General features: G+C 38.6%; 1 protein-coding gene across 2 annotated transcripts in view; it reads right to left on the bottom strand.

Moving 5' to 3' along the window:
* Positions 1 to 13,804, bottom strand: part of LOC127651082 (PHD finger protein 14) — a 130,905-nt gene that overhangs the window by 74,003 nt on the left and 43,098 nt on the right. For both annotated transcript variants that reach the window (XM_052136803.1, XM_052136804.1), the window contains exons 7-10: positions 8,799 to 8,936; positions 3,013 to 3,159; positions 1,982 to 2,252; positions 100 to 206 (exon numbers count right to left, since the gene is read on the bottom strand). In XM_052136803.1, the coding sequence (XP_051992763.1) occupies positions 100 to 206; positions 1,982 to 2,252; positions 3,013 to 3,159; positions 8,799 to 8,936 (663 nt within the window). The remainder of the gene's footprint in view (positions 1 to 99; positions 207 to 1,981; positions 2,253 to 3,012; positions 3,160 to 8,798; positions 8,937 to 13,804) is intronic.

Here is a 13,804-nt window from a genome sequence, read left to right on the forward strand (position 1 = left end):
CTGCTTAAGCACCGATGGTGAAAACAAATCTGCTACGGAGTAGCGCTAATGTTCAAAACAGATGCTTCTAAGAGCCTGGAGTGTCGACAGTAGACGAACCTTATTGTAATCCATGTGCAGCTTCTCCTGCTCGCTCTCCAGATTGTCTTTGAGGTTCTTCTGTTCCACGATGTTGTCCTGGATCTGAATCATCCTCATGTTCCGCTCTGAATGACAAAAGACATGAACAAATCGATACTGAGATTCCTATCTGTGTACAGCAAAATGTATATCAAATAAAGACTGAGGGAGAAAGTAAGAAAAAAGAGAAATTCTGGGTGAAAGACAGGGAGAGAAAGTGGACTGATAGAGGATAGGACTCCTGCTGGAACCTAATGGAGTGTGTGCCCAAGGTTACTCCAAACATCTGCTCTTAGCATCACTCATTTGGAGGGCAAGTGCCTAACTGCAAGGCTACAGAGTGGGATGTATGTCTTGCACTCACTGGTTGATACTGCCTGCTGCTCTGCGGTAAGATTCAAGTGTGTCAGGGACAGCAAGCCTTAGACATTACAAAAGGGACAGTTCACACAAAAATACTCGTCCTTATGTAGTTTCAAACCAATTCCAAACTGATTATCTTTCCCTCCAGCGAGCTATTGAATAGAGAACCACTGCAACTGGATCATTTGTGAATTAATTGTTCTTTTGATCCAGTTCTTTTCAAGAACTAGACAAAACAATCCGTTCACAAATCAGACCAATTCAGTTCTAAAATTCAACTAATTGAAACAATGATTCAGTAGCAGTGGTTCTCGAGCAGCTTACTAGAGGGGAAAATTATTAGTGAATGATGTCTTGAATTTCAGTTCCTTTTAAGAGTTTGAACGACATGGTCAACTATTGTATGGAAAAGAGCTGGGTTGAAATTCTTCAAAATTGTACTTGTTGTTCTAATATTTTTTTGTTCTCTGTTGTTGAAATAACTGCATATCGTCTGATGAAAAGCATGTATCTCCAAAAATAAAACGATATTTCAAGAGCATGGAAAAACTTTCTCATAAACAATATACAAAATGAATAAAAAAATAACATATTCAACTTTAGCACCATAAATAGAATTATATCATTTTAATGATATTATAATGATAGTGAACTTGTTGATATTTGAATTGGACTTACATGGATTTTGTTTTAGCAAACGTGTACATACACTGTTTTCTTATCAAGGGTTCCAATGGCGCATGTTCAGTTGCAGACTCTAGCGTAACCGTTTGTGTTCCAAGAAATCAGTTGGTAGGTTATTGTTTGCTAGAGAATATATTAATGGATATAATCTGCTTTCACTTACTATTTTAGATCAGTTTAATGACTAGGGATTCTAGTCTGGTTGTTGAGTGGACAGTTTGATTTAGAGACACGTTTTCCAGGTCAAAATTAGCTTTCACTAGCGGTTTTGAGAAGATCTAGCAACCTAAATAGCTTGTATTGTCTACCTTTTAAAACCACCTGATATTGCACATTCATGAATGGCTTTGGTTGTCAGGCAAATCACAGAGCTAACACGATGTAGGCAATTTCTTCACTACAATTCAGCCAGACAGATGAAGTACATTAGTTGACGCTCTTCAAAACATAAGGGCAGAACATATGCGGTTTTGATGGACACTTCTCAAGGCCTCATGGAGATACTTATTAAACAGAAGTCTGATAAAACATAATAAAACACATTTTTATTGGTAATTTCGATGCACAATTCAAACATTAGGAAGAGCTCTTTCAGCGCATTCCCTCTATGGTAAAAATTCAAAATTGCCAAAAGTGGAGATACATGTTTTTCATCGGACAGTGAAATATACTGTATAAACAGAGTTAATAATAACAGAATTTTCATGTTTGCAAAACTATTGTTTCATTTTTGGCTGAAATGTCGAACAAATATCAGAAGTGGGTTAAGAAATGTAGATTTTTCAATATAAACTACAAATTTCTAAACTCATACCCAGGTAGTAGTTAACAAAGTCTGCAGTGAGGGCGGGCTGTTTATGTTTACGGCGGCCATCCATGCTTGCGCTGGTATCAGACGTGTCCACAGGGAAGATGTCCGTGCTGATACCCATGAGCTCGGCTTTACGCATCAGCTTACGGATGGCTGAAGCACTGGAAGTGAGTGGACGGGGAAGCTTCTCTCGGGGCACCCATGCCTGCGGTCGAGTGTTTCGAGACAGCTCTGCCTTCGCCCTGTACTGCTGGAGTCGTGTGTTGATTCGAGCCTATAGAGCAGGAAATTACAGATATTCAAGAATGAATGTCAGCATATAGTTGGACAACCAGCAAAAGATGTTGTTTACGGGAGATTAATGTTAAAATACAGCTAAGAGCAAATGATAGACCTGTCCAATTAAAGAAATAAATGTTTATAACAACTAACAACTAACTGGTCTCCATCTCACACAGCATGCCAACAGACTGTTCATGTAATGTCTAATACATATAGCACATAAAATAATTATGAAAGCGGTCTCAGATCTGATCAGCTGGCTGCTACAGGATTCAGGGCTCACTGAATTTTAGTAGTAACCAGGCAACAACAATGAACACTTCATGGCGTCAAATCCTTCAAATATATTCAAATGAGACTGACTGCATATTCTGCTTCTTTGCAGAGTTTCACCCATTAAATAGTCAGTAATTATAAAGTTTAGATGGATCGAAAATCTGATGACCAAGTCAACATACAATACATCAACAAATTCCTTGTTGCTCTATGCAACATTTTGCAAATAATGCTACACTATAATTTGAAAAAGTTACCACTATGTTGGTATTATAAATTTCAGATTTACCTGAACCTACAGTAAATGTCAAATTATAAAAATGAACTGAGGGCAATTTTTAGGCAGAATAAGCTACAATGTGAACCACACTTCACTCCAATATTCACCGTCTAAATTAGAGACACAAAAAGAGACATGCTTCCAAAAAAGACTACAAAGAATAGTGTAGACTTTAGGATAGACTGTTGGCTCTGACCTGAGCTTCAGGTGTGACTTGCTTTTCTCTCTCTCGCAAGGACACTTTGCAGTAGGACTGCAGTGCCAGGTAGTTCTTCCTTTTCCATTTCCTGTCAAAACGGTCTGCATGCTGCTTGCAGTAGGCAAAGAATGGATCGGCAATGTCCTGTGGGTAAATAAATGGATCATGCTTCATATACAGTGCTGGGGCTTCGTTCTGGAGTGAGTTTGGTTATTAGCAATAATTATCAAAGATCAATTGATCAGAAATCACCATTAGCTTATTAATCATTCTAATCAACAATCATCAAATATAACTATCAATTATCAAAATCAATAGAATATAAAAAATTATTAATATTGCTGGGGCACCACCCTGGATTTAGGGACTAATAACCAGACAGTACAGCTGTCTCAATATAGGAAAGCTCTCTTAGGAGAGTCGATGTCTAGAGAACATCGACATTAAAAAGGGAAACGATGAAGGCTTGAATCAGAGCACTGGCATCCCCTGCCAGCCCTTGGGACAGGTGCATGCAGAACAATACCAAAAAATGTATCTTTAAAGTGTAACAAAGTTTATTGATGCAGTAATATCAATAAAAAATCAATACAATGCAGTCGATAAACTTCCAACTATGCACTAAACCGTAAAATGATTAGATATGGTAACAAATAAGCCTATAATAAATGAGAGGAGGGTAGAGGTGTGTGTGTGTATGTGTGTAAAGAGAGAAGGAGAGCACAAAATGGCAGGCATGGCTCTCATGGAGAGTGCTTCATACAAGGTTTCCGGCCAGAGAATATGGCCGTGAATGTGGCCGGAAGGACTGGTTAATGCCGCCTGCACGTTTAAGACGTGTCTCCGCTGGTAAGATAACTTAGGGACAAAGCTGTGCTCTATCACCAAGTTATCCATTCGCCAAATGTATGCAGGTATGTTTGTGTTGGGTTGAGTGTGTGTACGTAAGTACAAGAGAGAGAGAGAGAACAGGGCAACACACCAATCGTGGGAGAGATGGCAACCGTTAGTTTTATTACTCAGAGATGCGGTGAATGGCATGTAATCTGTCACAACACAACGTAATCCATCGTAACAGTAAGTTACAGAAATACCTTGAGTATTATTAGCAGCAATGATCAGACTTGGCGGTCCGTAAACTGTGCAAGCAAAAACCTTAATAAACAAGAATAACACACAATAATAATCTATCTCTGCCCAGACATAAACCTTGAGTCACGTGAGGATGCAGGTAAAATGTGTGTTTGTCCTTCGTTTGACTCCGACTTGGTTCCTCAAGGCTTGGGTGATGACAGAAGGTTGTTTCCTCGTCTCTGTTGGCTGGTGGTACGGCGACTGATTCTCAGCGGGTTGGCAGAGAAATCAGCGAAGTCAACTCAGTTGAAGGAGGAAGAGAATTCTTCTTTCTTCAATTCTGCAGACAAATGGGTGAGACACGGATTGCTCAGCAGTCTACTTCGGATTCGTTAGCATGCTCGGTGGATCACAAAGAATCTTGACTCATCCAGCGAGATGGAGATATAATGGCCAAAGTTCAGGTATGTACTTCCTTGGGCAGCGAGTCTACACATGGGAGCAGCAGGGCTGCAACTAGATGCTGTGAATACTGTCATTGAAAGCAAGGCTTAGGAAGAATCTCCAGGGTTTATACCCTCAATGACATCTTGGTTGAGGGACACGTTCTGTCATGCATTTCATCCAATAGGAGTTGAGTGTTTGATCCTTCAGAATTTCACACCTAGGTGTAAAGTAAGCAAGGCTTGATGGGATCTAGTCTGTTTGGACTCCCTTTGTTTGATTTTGGCACTGTTTTTGTTTTATCAGGCTTTGAGTGTTCCTACAGGCCCTAGTCAGTCTTAATGATTGTGTGTAGGTCTGCCTTTGTCTCCTATCTGAGCACATAAGACCCAACACAGATACCCAATACCCAAATTAAATATTTAATCCTTGAATGATTAAACACAAAAAGGACAGGTCAGCTATCAATTCAGAGACTTGTCATCAATGATTCTAAAAATAAAAACATGTATAATGGAAGTGGTGTGGTGTAGTGGTTAAGCTCTGGGCTGGTCAGGTTGCTGACATGGTCCTTAAAAGAAACAAACCATAAGTCAACCCGATTTTGGCCTCGAGTAAGGCATTTAACCTATGGTTGCTCCAGAGGGATCATCCCGATAATAAGTTCAAGTCAGCAATCTATGTTGACAGTCAAGTGTTAGTGTTGACATCATCTCAAAGCTGGTAGAGTGGCAAAAAAAAAAAAAAAAAAAAGATTCCACATTAATGATTGCTTGGATGACTGTCAACCTGGGCATCACATTTTTCATTTGGCTCTCCCTCAAAAAAATTCAATTAATGAACCTGAATGCAAATGAATGAAACTGAGATATTTTTTCTGTCCATTGATTAAAAGGTTAATTGTGTTATTTTTTAGATGTAAAATGTTTCTCGTATCTGAGTTTAATATGCAGAAACAACTATATGTAATCCATTCTTAGGTTGGTTTCTGTTCTATTGGTCTGAGCATCCAAACTGACATAGCAGCATTGGCCTAACCAATGACATGAGCATTCAGTGAGACAATCTGTTTGTCTGACCATGACAGAAGGGTAGAGTTTCTGGCAAACATTATATTTGCAATTCCGTTTGATGCTGATATTGATGTAGAAATTACAGATTACAAATTAAAGTCACACAAATGCATATGTCTGTTCTATTTAAGTAATATAAAGTTATGTTGTATAGAAGCCGATGTGGTCAAACAGGATAACCAAATAAACTTCACTTTGGAATACAATATATATTAACAAATCTACTTTTTATTAACAAATCTACTTTTTACATGGCATAGAGGTTGCAAAAGGGTTCAAGCCTTGAACACAATCTCTGGCTAATTTGATTCAGATGTTCTCTGAATCTTCTCAGCTCATTGTTGTCTCCACATCACAATTGCACTAGATCTCATTTGGTGTTCTTGTGCACTCTTTTGCCTGTAATTATAATGTATGATTTCATTATAGGAGGATATGGGAGTATTTCTGAAATACAGGCTTTCACTTTCTGGCTGGTGTAATAATGATGCCTAGCATTCCAGGTTTTTATAGAACATCAGTGTCTGTGCATTCTCCGATAGATGTGGAAAAATAGTTGCCCATAAAAAGCCTATAAATATACCCCTCCCTTTTAAAGGACAAGTACATTTTGCAGAGACTGAGGGAGTTGAAGCTGGGAGGGGTAGGGGACAATGACTGATGTAAGGCTGGTGGGAATTTTCCAGGAATGGAAGGGAAACGCAGGTCTGCCTTTCTCAGAAAAAGCCTTTTACAGGAGGGAGGGAGCTTTAGAACAATGTGATGCTATACTGTTTCAGCAGTTTCACATCTCTGCAGCTGAGATATTAGCAGCAAAATTCTCCTTCGAGTCGTTAAAGGAATTGTTTACCAAGAAACTAAATTTCTGTAAAAATGTATTCACACCTCATGTCATTCAAAACTTATATAACTTTCTTTCTTATGAGGAACCCAAAAGGAGATGGTTTAACAAACATTCTGGTCTGCCATTTCATTAGATTAGCAGTTGATAATGACTCACTTTAAAGCATAAAAAGGGACCCTAAGGTGTCATAAAAGTAGTCCATATGACTTGTGCAACAAATGTAAGAAATTTTAGAAATGTAAGAAAACTACAATTAATAAAAATAAATAAAAAAAACTGAATAAACTAAAACTGAACAAAAATTAACAGTCAGAATGAATACTGTAAAAACTAAACTAAATTGAAAGGAAAAATTGAAAATGAATTTGAGTTAGTCTTAAAGCTAAACAAAACATTTAAACCCATATTAAATAAGCTCAAAGCTTAAATTTCCATTTTACAAACACACACACACACACACACACACACACACACACACACACACAAATACACATTGCGCCTCCTCCCTCGGGGGCTTGGAAGCACAGCCATTTTCCATCATCCACAGAATAGTTTAGGCTTAAGGTGTCTGGGTGGATGCTATCAGCCCACTCACCTGTTGATATGAGGCCCTTTGCACAGCTGACTGGATTAAGTGGATTGCCATGAGTAGGCACTTTTCGGCAGTATTTATCTGCTCTGAACGCCACCATCATATGGTTCTTCAATATGGACTGCATATTTAAGCCACGAAGCTGATGATCTGTGAACACCACATCCTGGGCTGGGATTTTGTTCGACTGGCTGACCTTATGCTCATAGACCTCTATCCTGTGCTTATTTTTGTGATAAACTCACAGATTTTCAATTCAAGCATACATGCGGAAAACATGTAAACATGAAATGATGAAATGGGATCCTAATGAGGCACTGAAAACACAAAAGGCACTGGATATGAGAAAATTAAAGAGAACAAGCCTAGTGTATATTACTAATGCCATATTCAAGGGAACAATTATATACTGGAAACCCATTTAATTAAACACGGCTGTGAACGACTTTAATAAATTGTTAATAAGAACTTACAGCGATCGTATTGCTTCAGAAGCATATAACACCAGTAAAGTAGTATAGATTACTTAAATGCTGCCTTTATGTCCTTTTCAGAGCTTGAAAGTGTTGAACCCTATTGACTTACATTTGACTGCTTCCTAGCAACCCAACTGATAAACAACGCTGCTATGCTAGCATTGTGCTACAGGTGTACGATCATCAAAAGAGAGTTTAATTTACCGTGTTTTGTACACTAATCTCCACAAACGTTTGTGAAACGAGATTTAATATCTTGTAATGTAAGAACTTTGACTCGTTGATTGATATAATTTAATAAAAGTGAATGTTTATCACTAACTTTGTACATCTCTGAGTGCCGACATATTTGTGTGACATCACGCACCTGCATCTCAGTGAAAACATTTGCGGACACATCACAAATTCGTTAAGACGCACAATGAGCAAAGTGGTGCCCAAAGGAAGATCTTTCCATGGTTCGAGATCATGGACGGTGTGCTGGGAATGAGAACAATACTTTTTAGGTGAACCATCTCATTAACCCTGGTGTGAATCCTCACATGCCTTGAAGCCAAGCACTGGTGCAGGTATACAGCAAGACAAGACCATTCAGAAAAGTTAAGATACATTGACAAGCTCAGAGCAGCTTAACTGCTATTATAATAGTAAGATTGCTCATATAGTGGGGTAAGACACAGACTCCTGGGGCAACAGACACTGATCTCACAAAAAGCTTTTATTAGATAGATGATGATTTAGAATGAAGCAACACAGCAAATGTCTGTTCACAGGTTTGAGACCATTATCAAGCTTACCATAACTAAATGAGCTCATTCTACTTTAACTTGATACATGAAAAAAAAAAACACATTTGATATGTTTCATATCAAAAGTATATCCATTTTATGAATTGTCTAATGAATAATATAAATAATCGAAAAAGCTGTCAGTAGAGTGTGGAACTGACAAAGGGGAGTTAACTGTTTAATGACAAAAGGAAGCGGTTACCAACCAATACCATATATCAGCCAATTAATCGGCCTGGCATTGTATATTAACATTTTCAGTGTTTTGGTAGACCAGATCATATTTGACAACTTTTACATTAGATGGATGAGTTGTTTTTTTCACATAAATTTTGGTCATAATGTATGCAATGAGACTGCCCAATTATAAAGCACAGAAGGAAGGAACACTATGCATTAGAAAGCTGGTATTGCAAGACTACGAATGATCTGTTAAGACAGCATAAGTGCAGCTCAAAGAGGATGACTACATAACATGATCACACCACTGACCTCTTCAGCAGCAGCCTCGGAGAGCAGCCCTTCCCTCTGAGCACACGTAACATGGAAGAACGAGCGGCACATTCCAGCATCACAGCTGATGCAGACGCCGGTGCGGGCAAAACGTGCATCTTCACACAAGCTGCACTCCTGCAAAACAAAACTAAAAAGGTCATAACGATACCATGGGTACATGTCTGATCAGTGAATTGCAGAATCACACAACCAAACATTTGCAGAAAGGTAATCCGAAGGCTAAGCAACAAGGATGGCCTAAAGGATTGGGGCTAGTGTAAGAGTTTTGGGATAGCTGATGGAATTTTCACTTGCCCTTTAGGCCAGTGCTATTTTGTAATAACATTTTACAGTAGTTGATAAGTCAAGTTTTTTTTTTTTTAGGGTTGTCAATTTAATGTGTTAATTATATTCATATTTTTCATCAAATTCATTATTTTCCTCAAAATTCTACAAACAACACCCCATAACGACAACTTGAAAGAAGTTTTTTTTTAATTTTGCAAATGTATTAAAAATAAAAAATAAAAATCACATGAACATAACAATTCAAAGCCTTGAGACATGACACTCAAAATTGAGCTCAGGTGCATCCTGTTTCCACTGATCATCCTTGAGATGTTTGTGCAACTTGATTGGAGTCCACTTGTGGTAAATTCAGTTGATTGGACATGATTTGGAAAGGCACACACCTGTCTATATAAGGTCCTGCAGTTAACAGTGCATTGTCAGAGCACAAACCGAGCCATGTAGTCCAAGGAATTGTCTGCAGACCTCCGAGACAGGATTGTATCGAGGCACAGATCTGGGGAAGGGAAAATAAAAATTTCTGGCCTCCATCATCTGTAAATAGAAGTTTGGAACCACCAGGACTCTTCCTTGAGCTGGCCGCCCGGCCAAACTGAGCGATCGGGGAAAAGGGCCTTAGTCAGGGAGGTGACCAAGAACCCGATGGTCACTCTGACAGAGCTCCAGCATTTCTCTGTGGAGAGAGGAGAACCTTCCAGAAGAACAACCATCTCTGCAGAACTCTACCAATCAGGCCTGTATGTGGCCAGACGGAAGTCACTCCTCAGTAAAAGGCACATGACAGCCCGCCTGGAGTTTGCCAAAAGGCACCTGAAGGACTCTCAGACCATGAGAAACAAATTCTCTGGTCTGATGAAACAAAGATTTAATCTTTTGGCCTGAATGGCAAGCGTGATGTCTGGAGGAAACCAGGCACCGCTCATCACCTGGCCAATACCATCCCTACCGTGAAGCATGGTGGTGGCAGCGTCATGTTGTGGGGATGTTTTTCAGCGGCAGGAACTGGGAGAGTAGTCAGGATCGAGGGAAAGATGAATTCAGCAATGAACAGAGACATCCTTGATGAAAACCTGCTACAGAGCGTTCTGGACCTCAGACTGGGGTGAAGGTCCATCTCCCAACAGGACAATGACCCTAAGCACACAGCCAAGATAACAAAGAGTGGCTACGGGACAGCTCTGTGAATGTCCTTGAGTGGCCCAGCCAGAGCCCAGACTTGAACCCGATTGAACATCTCTGGAGAGATCCTGAAAATGGCTGTCCACCGACACTTCCCATCCAACCTGATGGAGCTTGAGCGGTCCTGCCAAGAATAATGGGAGAAACTGCCCAAAAATAGATGTGCCCAGCTTGTAGCATCATACACAAAAAGACTTGAGGCTCTAATTGGTGCCAAAGGTGCTTCAACAAAGTATTGAGCAAAGGCTGTGAATACTTATGTACATGTGTTTTTTTTTTATTTTTATACATTTTTTTTTTTTTTTTTATACATTTGCAAAGATTTAAAACAAATTTCTTTCACGTTGTCATTAAGGGGTATTGTTTGTAGAATTTTGAGGAAAATAATGAATTTAATAAATTTTGGAATAAGGCTGTAACATAACAAAATGTCGAAATCTATATATATATATATATACACACAGTGCATCCGGAAAGTATTCACAGCGCTTCAAATTTTATATATATATAAATTCTAAAATATAAAAAATATTTCATTAAATTTTTTTACATTAATCAAATATAAATAAGGAATGATAACCTTCATGTTTTTACAAATCATGGTCAGCAGGGGGCAGTTAGCACAACCCCAGCTGTACAGACAACATACCACACCTACTGATAGCAGATAGCACAAGACGAGGATGTGATTTGGCATTCAAACACAGTTGAATGAAGTGCAGTTCCAAATGCTGGGTTTTTGAGATGTGTTTTTTTTAAGTTTCAAACTTTTACTTGACACAGTGACCTAAAAGTGTTTATGATGCAATGTCAGATGTCTGTCTGACACATGTGTACATAGACACTTACTTAGAAAAGCCCTTATTATATGTCTTATTTTATGACAGATTGACGAGTTCAGTTGCAAAGCTGATTGCTGCGGACTGTAGGCCAATGATAGGCTTATGTTCAATAACATGGAAAAAAGTTATGAATTGCCTTGTATATCCACTTTTTGTTTTGCTTAATCTATGCTTTACTTGTCTACTTCAACAATGTAATTTATTTTAATAATCTGAATTATTATATTTGTAAAAAAAAAATATATATATATATATATATATATATATATATATATATATATATATATACACTCACCTAAAGGATTATTAGGAACACCATACTAATACTGTGTTTGACCCCCTTTCGCCTTCAGAACTGCCTTAATTCTACGTGGCATTGATTCAACAAGGTGCTGAAAGCATTCTTTAGAAATGTTGGCCCATATTGATAGGATAGCATCTTGCAGTTGATGGAGATTTGTGGGATGCACATCCAGGGCACGAAGCTCCCATTCCACCACATCCCAAAGATGCTCTATTGGGTTGAGATCTGGTGACTGTGGGGGCCATTTTAGTACAATGAACTCATTGTCATGTTCAAGAAACCAATTTGAAATGATTTGAGCTTTGTGACATGGTGCATTATCCGTTGGAAGTAGCCATCAAAGGATGGGTACATGGTGGCCATAAAGGGATGGACATGGTCAGAAACAATGCTCAGGCAGGCCGTGGCATTTAAACGATGTCCAATTGGCACTAAGGGGCCTAAAGTGTGTCAAGAAAACATCCCCCACACCATTACACCACCACCACCAGCCTGCACAGTGGTAACAAGGCATGATGGTTCCATGTTCTCATTCTGTTTACGCCAAATTCTGACTCTACCATCTGAATGTCTCAACAGAAATCGAGACTCATCAGACCAGGCAACATTTTTCCAGTCTTCAACTGTCCAATTTTGGTGAGTTCTTGCAAATTGTAGCCTCTTTTTCCTATTTGTAGTGGAGATGAGTGGTACCCGGTGGGTTGCTCTTCTATCAGCTTGAATCAGTCGGCCCATTCTCCTCTGACCTCTAGCATCAAGGCATTTTCGCCCACAGGACTGCCGCATACTGGATGTTTTTCCCTTTTCACACCATTCTTTGTAAACCCTAGAAATGGTTGTGCGTGAAAATCCCAGTAACTGAGCAGATTGTGAAATACTCAGACCGGCCCGTCTGGCACCAACAACCATGCCATGCTCAAAATTGCTTAAATCACCTTTCTTTCCCATTCTGACATTCAGTTTGGAGTTCAGGAGATTGTCTTGACCAGGACCACACCCCTAAATGCATTGAAGCAACTGCCATGTGATTGGTTGATTAGATATTTGCATTAATGAGAAATTGAACAGGTGTTCCTAATAATCCTTTAGGTGAGTGTATATATATAATATTTTGATAGATCAAGTTTTTATGTTTTCCAAACTTCAAAATTTGTTTGTGATATTCGCTGATTAATAAATATGTCAAGCTGGTTGACGTCGATGTGGTATTGTCAAAATTTCAAGAATGACTTGAAACATGATAATTTAAAGCATCAGTTGAATGCTGCACAATATGCCATATTTTTCCAGCAGACCACCATATCTGATTTTACTAAACAGTCAAAGTAACACTAACTTAAAATACATTTATTGTAAATTTATTTTTTTACAATATAAAAAAAATGCTGCTAAAATTACTTGTTGGCTAATAATTGTTGGCTGGACCACTATAAATCTGAACTAGTGGCCCGACCAGCTTTATGAGGCCTGAACCCTGATAACTTAAGCAGTTTGACTGCTTATTTATTTCCATCAACATCAGGGTGTTAATTGCCTAATAGCTTTGGATAGGGCTTCACAATCATGATTTGGAAAAGAACACAGACATTTTCTTGGATATGCTGACATCAGGTTTCATTACTTTCATACTAATGATTTGAGGTTATTGCTATTTTCACAAAGTCAAGCAAGGTAAACAGAAAGGAGACTTAGCTTGGATATAGAAAAGTCTTTGAACACCATTCTAACAATCCCACAGTCATTTACTCTATAGTTGTATATTTAAAATAAGCTGGACAATGTGGGGCCTGGGTAGCTCAGCGGTATAGACACTGGATACAACCCCTGGAGTTCAAATCCCAGGGCATGCTGAGTGACTCCAGCCAAGTCTCCTAAGCAATCAAATTGGCCATCGGCTCCTAAACTGAAACATTAAGGAGCCAAATGTCTGTTTTTAGTGGCCAAATCAAATATTTTCTCGATTTAGATTGCTGTTAAGAAACAAGATAGAAAGCCAAAGAAAAGTCAGCCAGCTGATCACACACACACAGTGTTCACACATCTTTTAGAATTTATACAAATATAAGAAATAAAATATATGTATTTTATTTAGTACTGCTCTTCAGAATCTAAATTACAAATATTTATTATATAAAGAATAGTATGCATGTAGTAGTGTGATTTCTTCTTGACCATCAATGAATGTTTGCACCTTGTGTAATAGTTATGTGCAAGTCCCTCAAAAGTGCAAAAAGCTTGATATATATAACATTTTAATTGTTTAAAATAGTGTCTTTCTTTAATGTTACCGGATGGCCCCAGACACAGCGACTATAAGGGTGCAAAATTAATGATGCAATTTATTGTGCTACTCCAATCCCAATTAATAA

The sequence above is a fragment of the Xyrauchen texanus genome, chromosome 10 (genome assembly GCF_025860055.1).
Source record: "Xyrauchen texanus isolate HMW12.3.18 chromosome 10, RBS_HiC_50CHRs, whole genome shotgun sequence".
NCBI lineage: Eukaryota > Metazoa > Chordata > Actinopteri > Cypriniformes > Catostomidae > Xyrauchen > Xyrauchen texanus.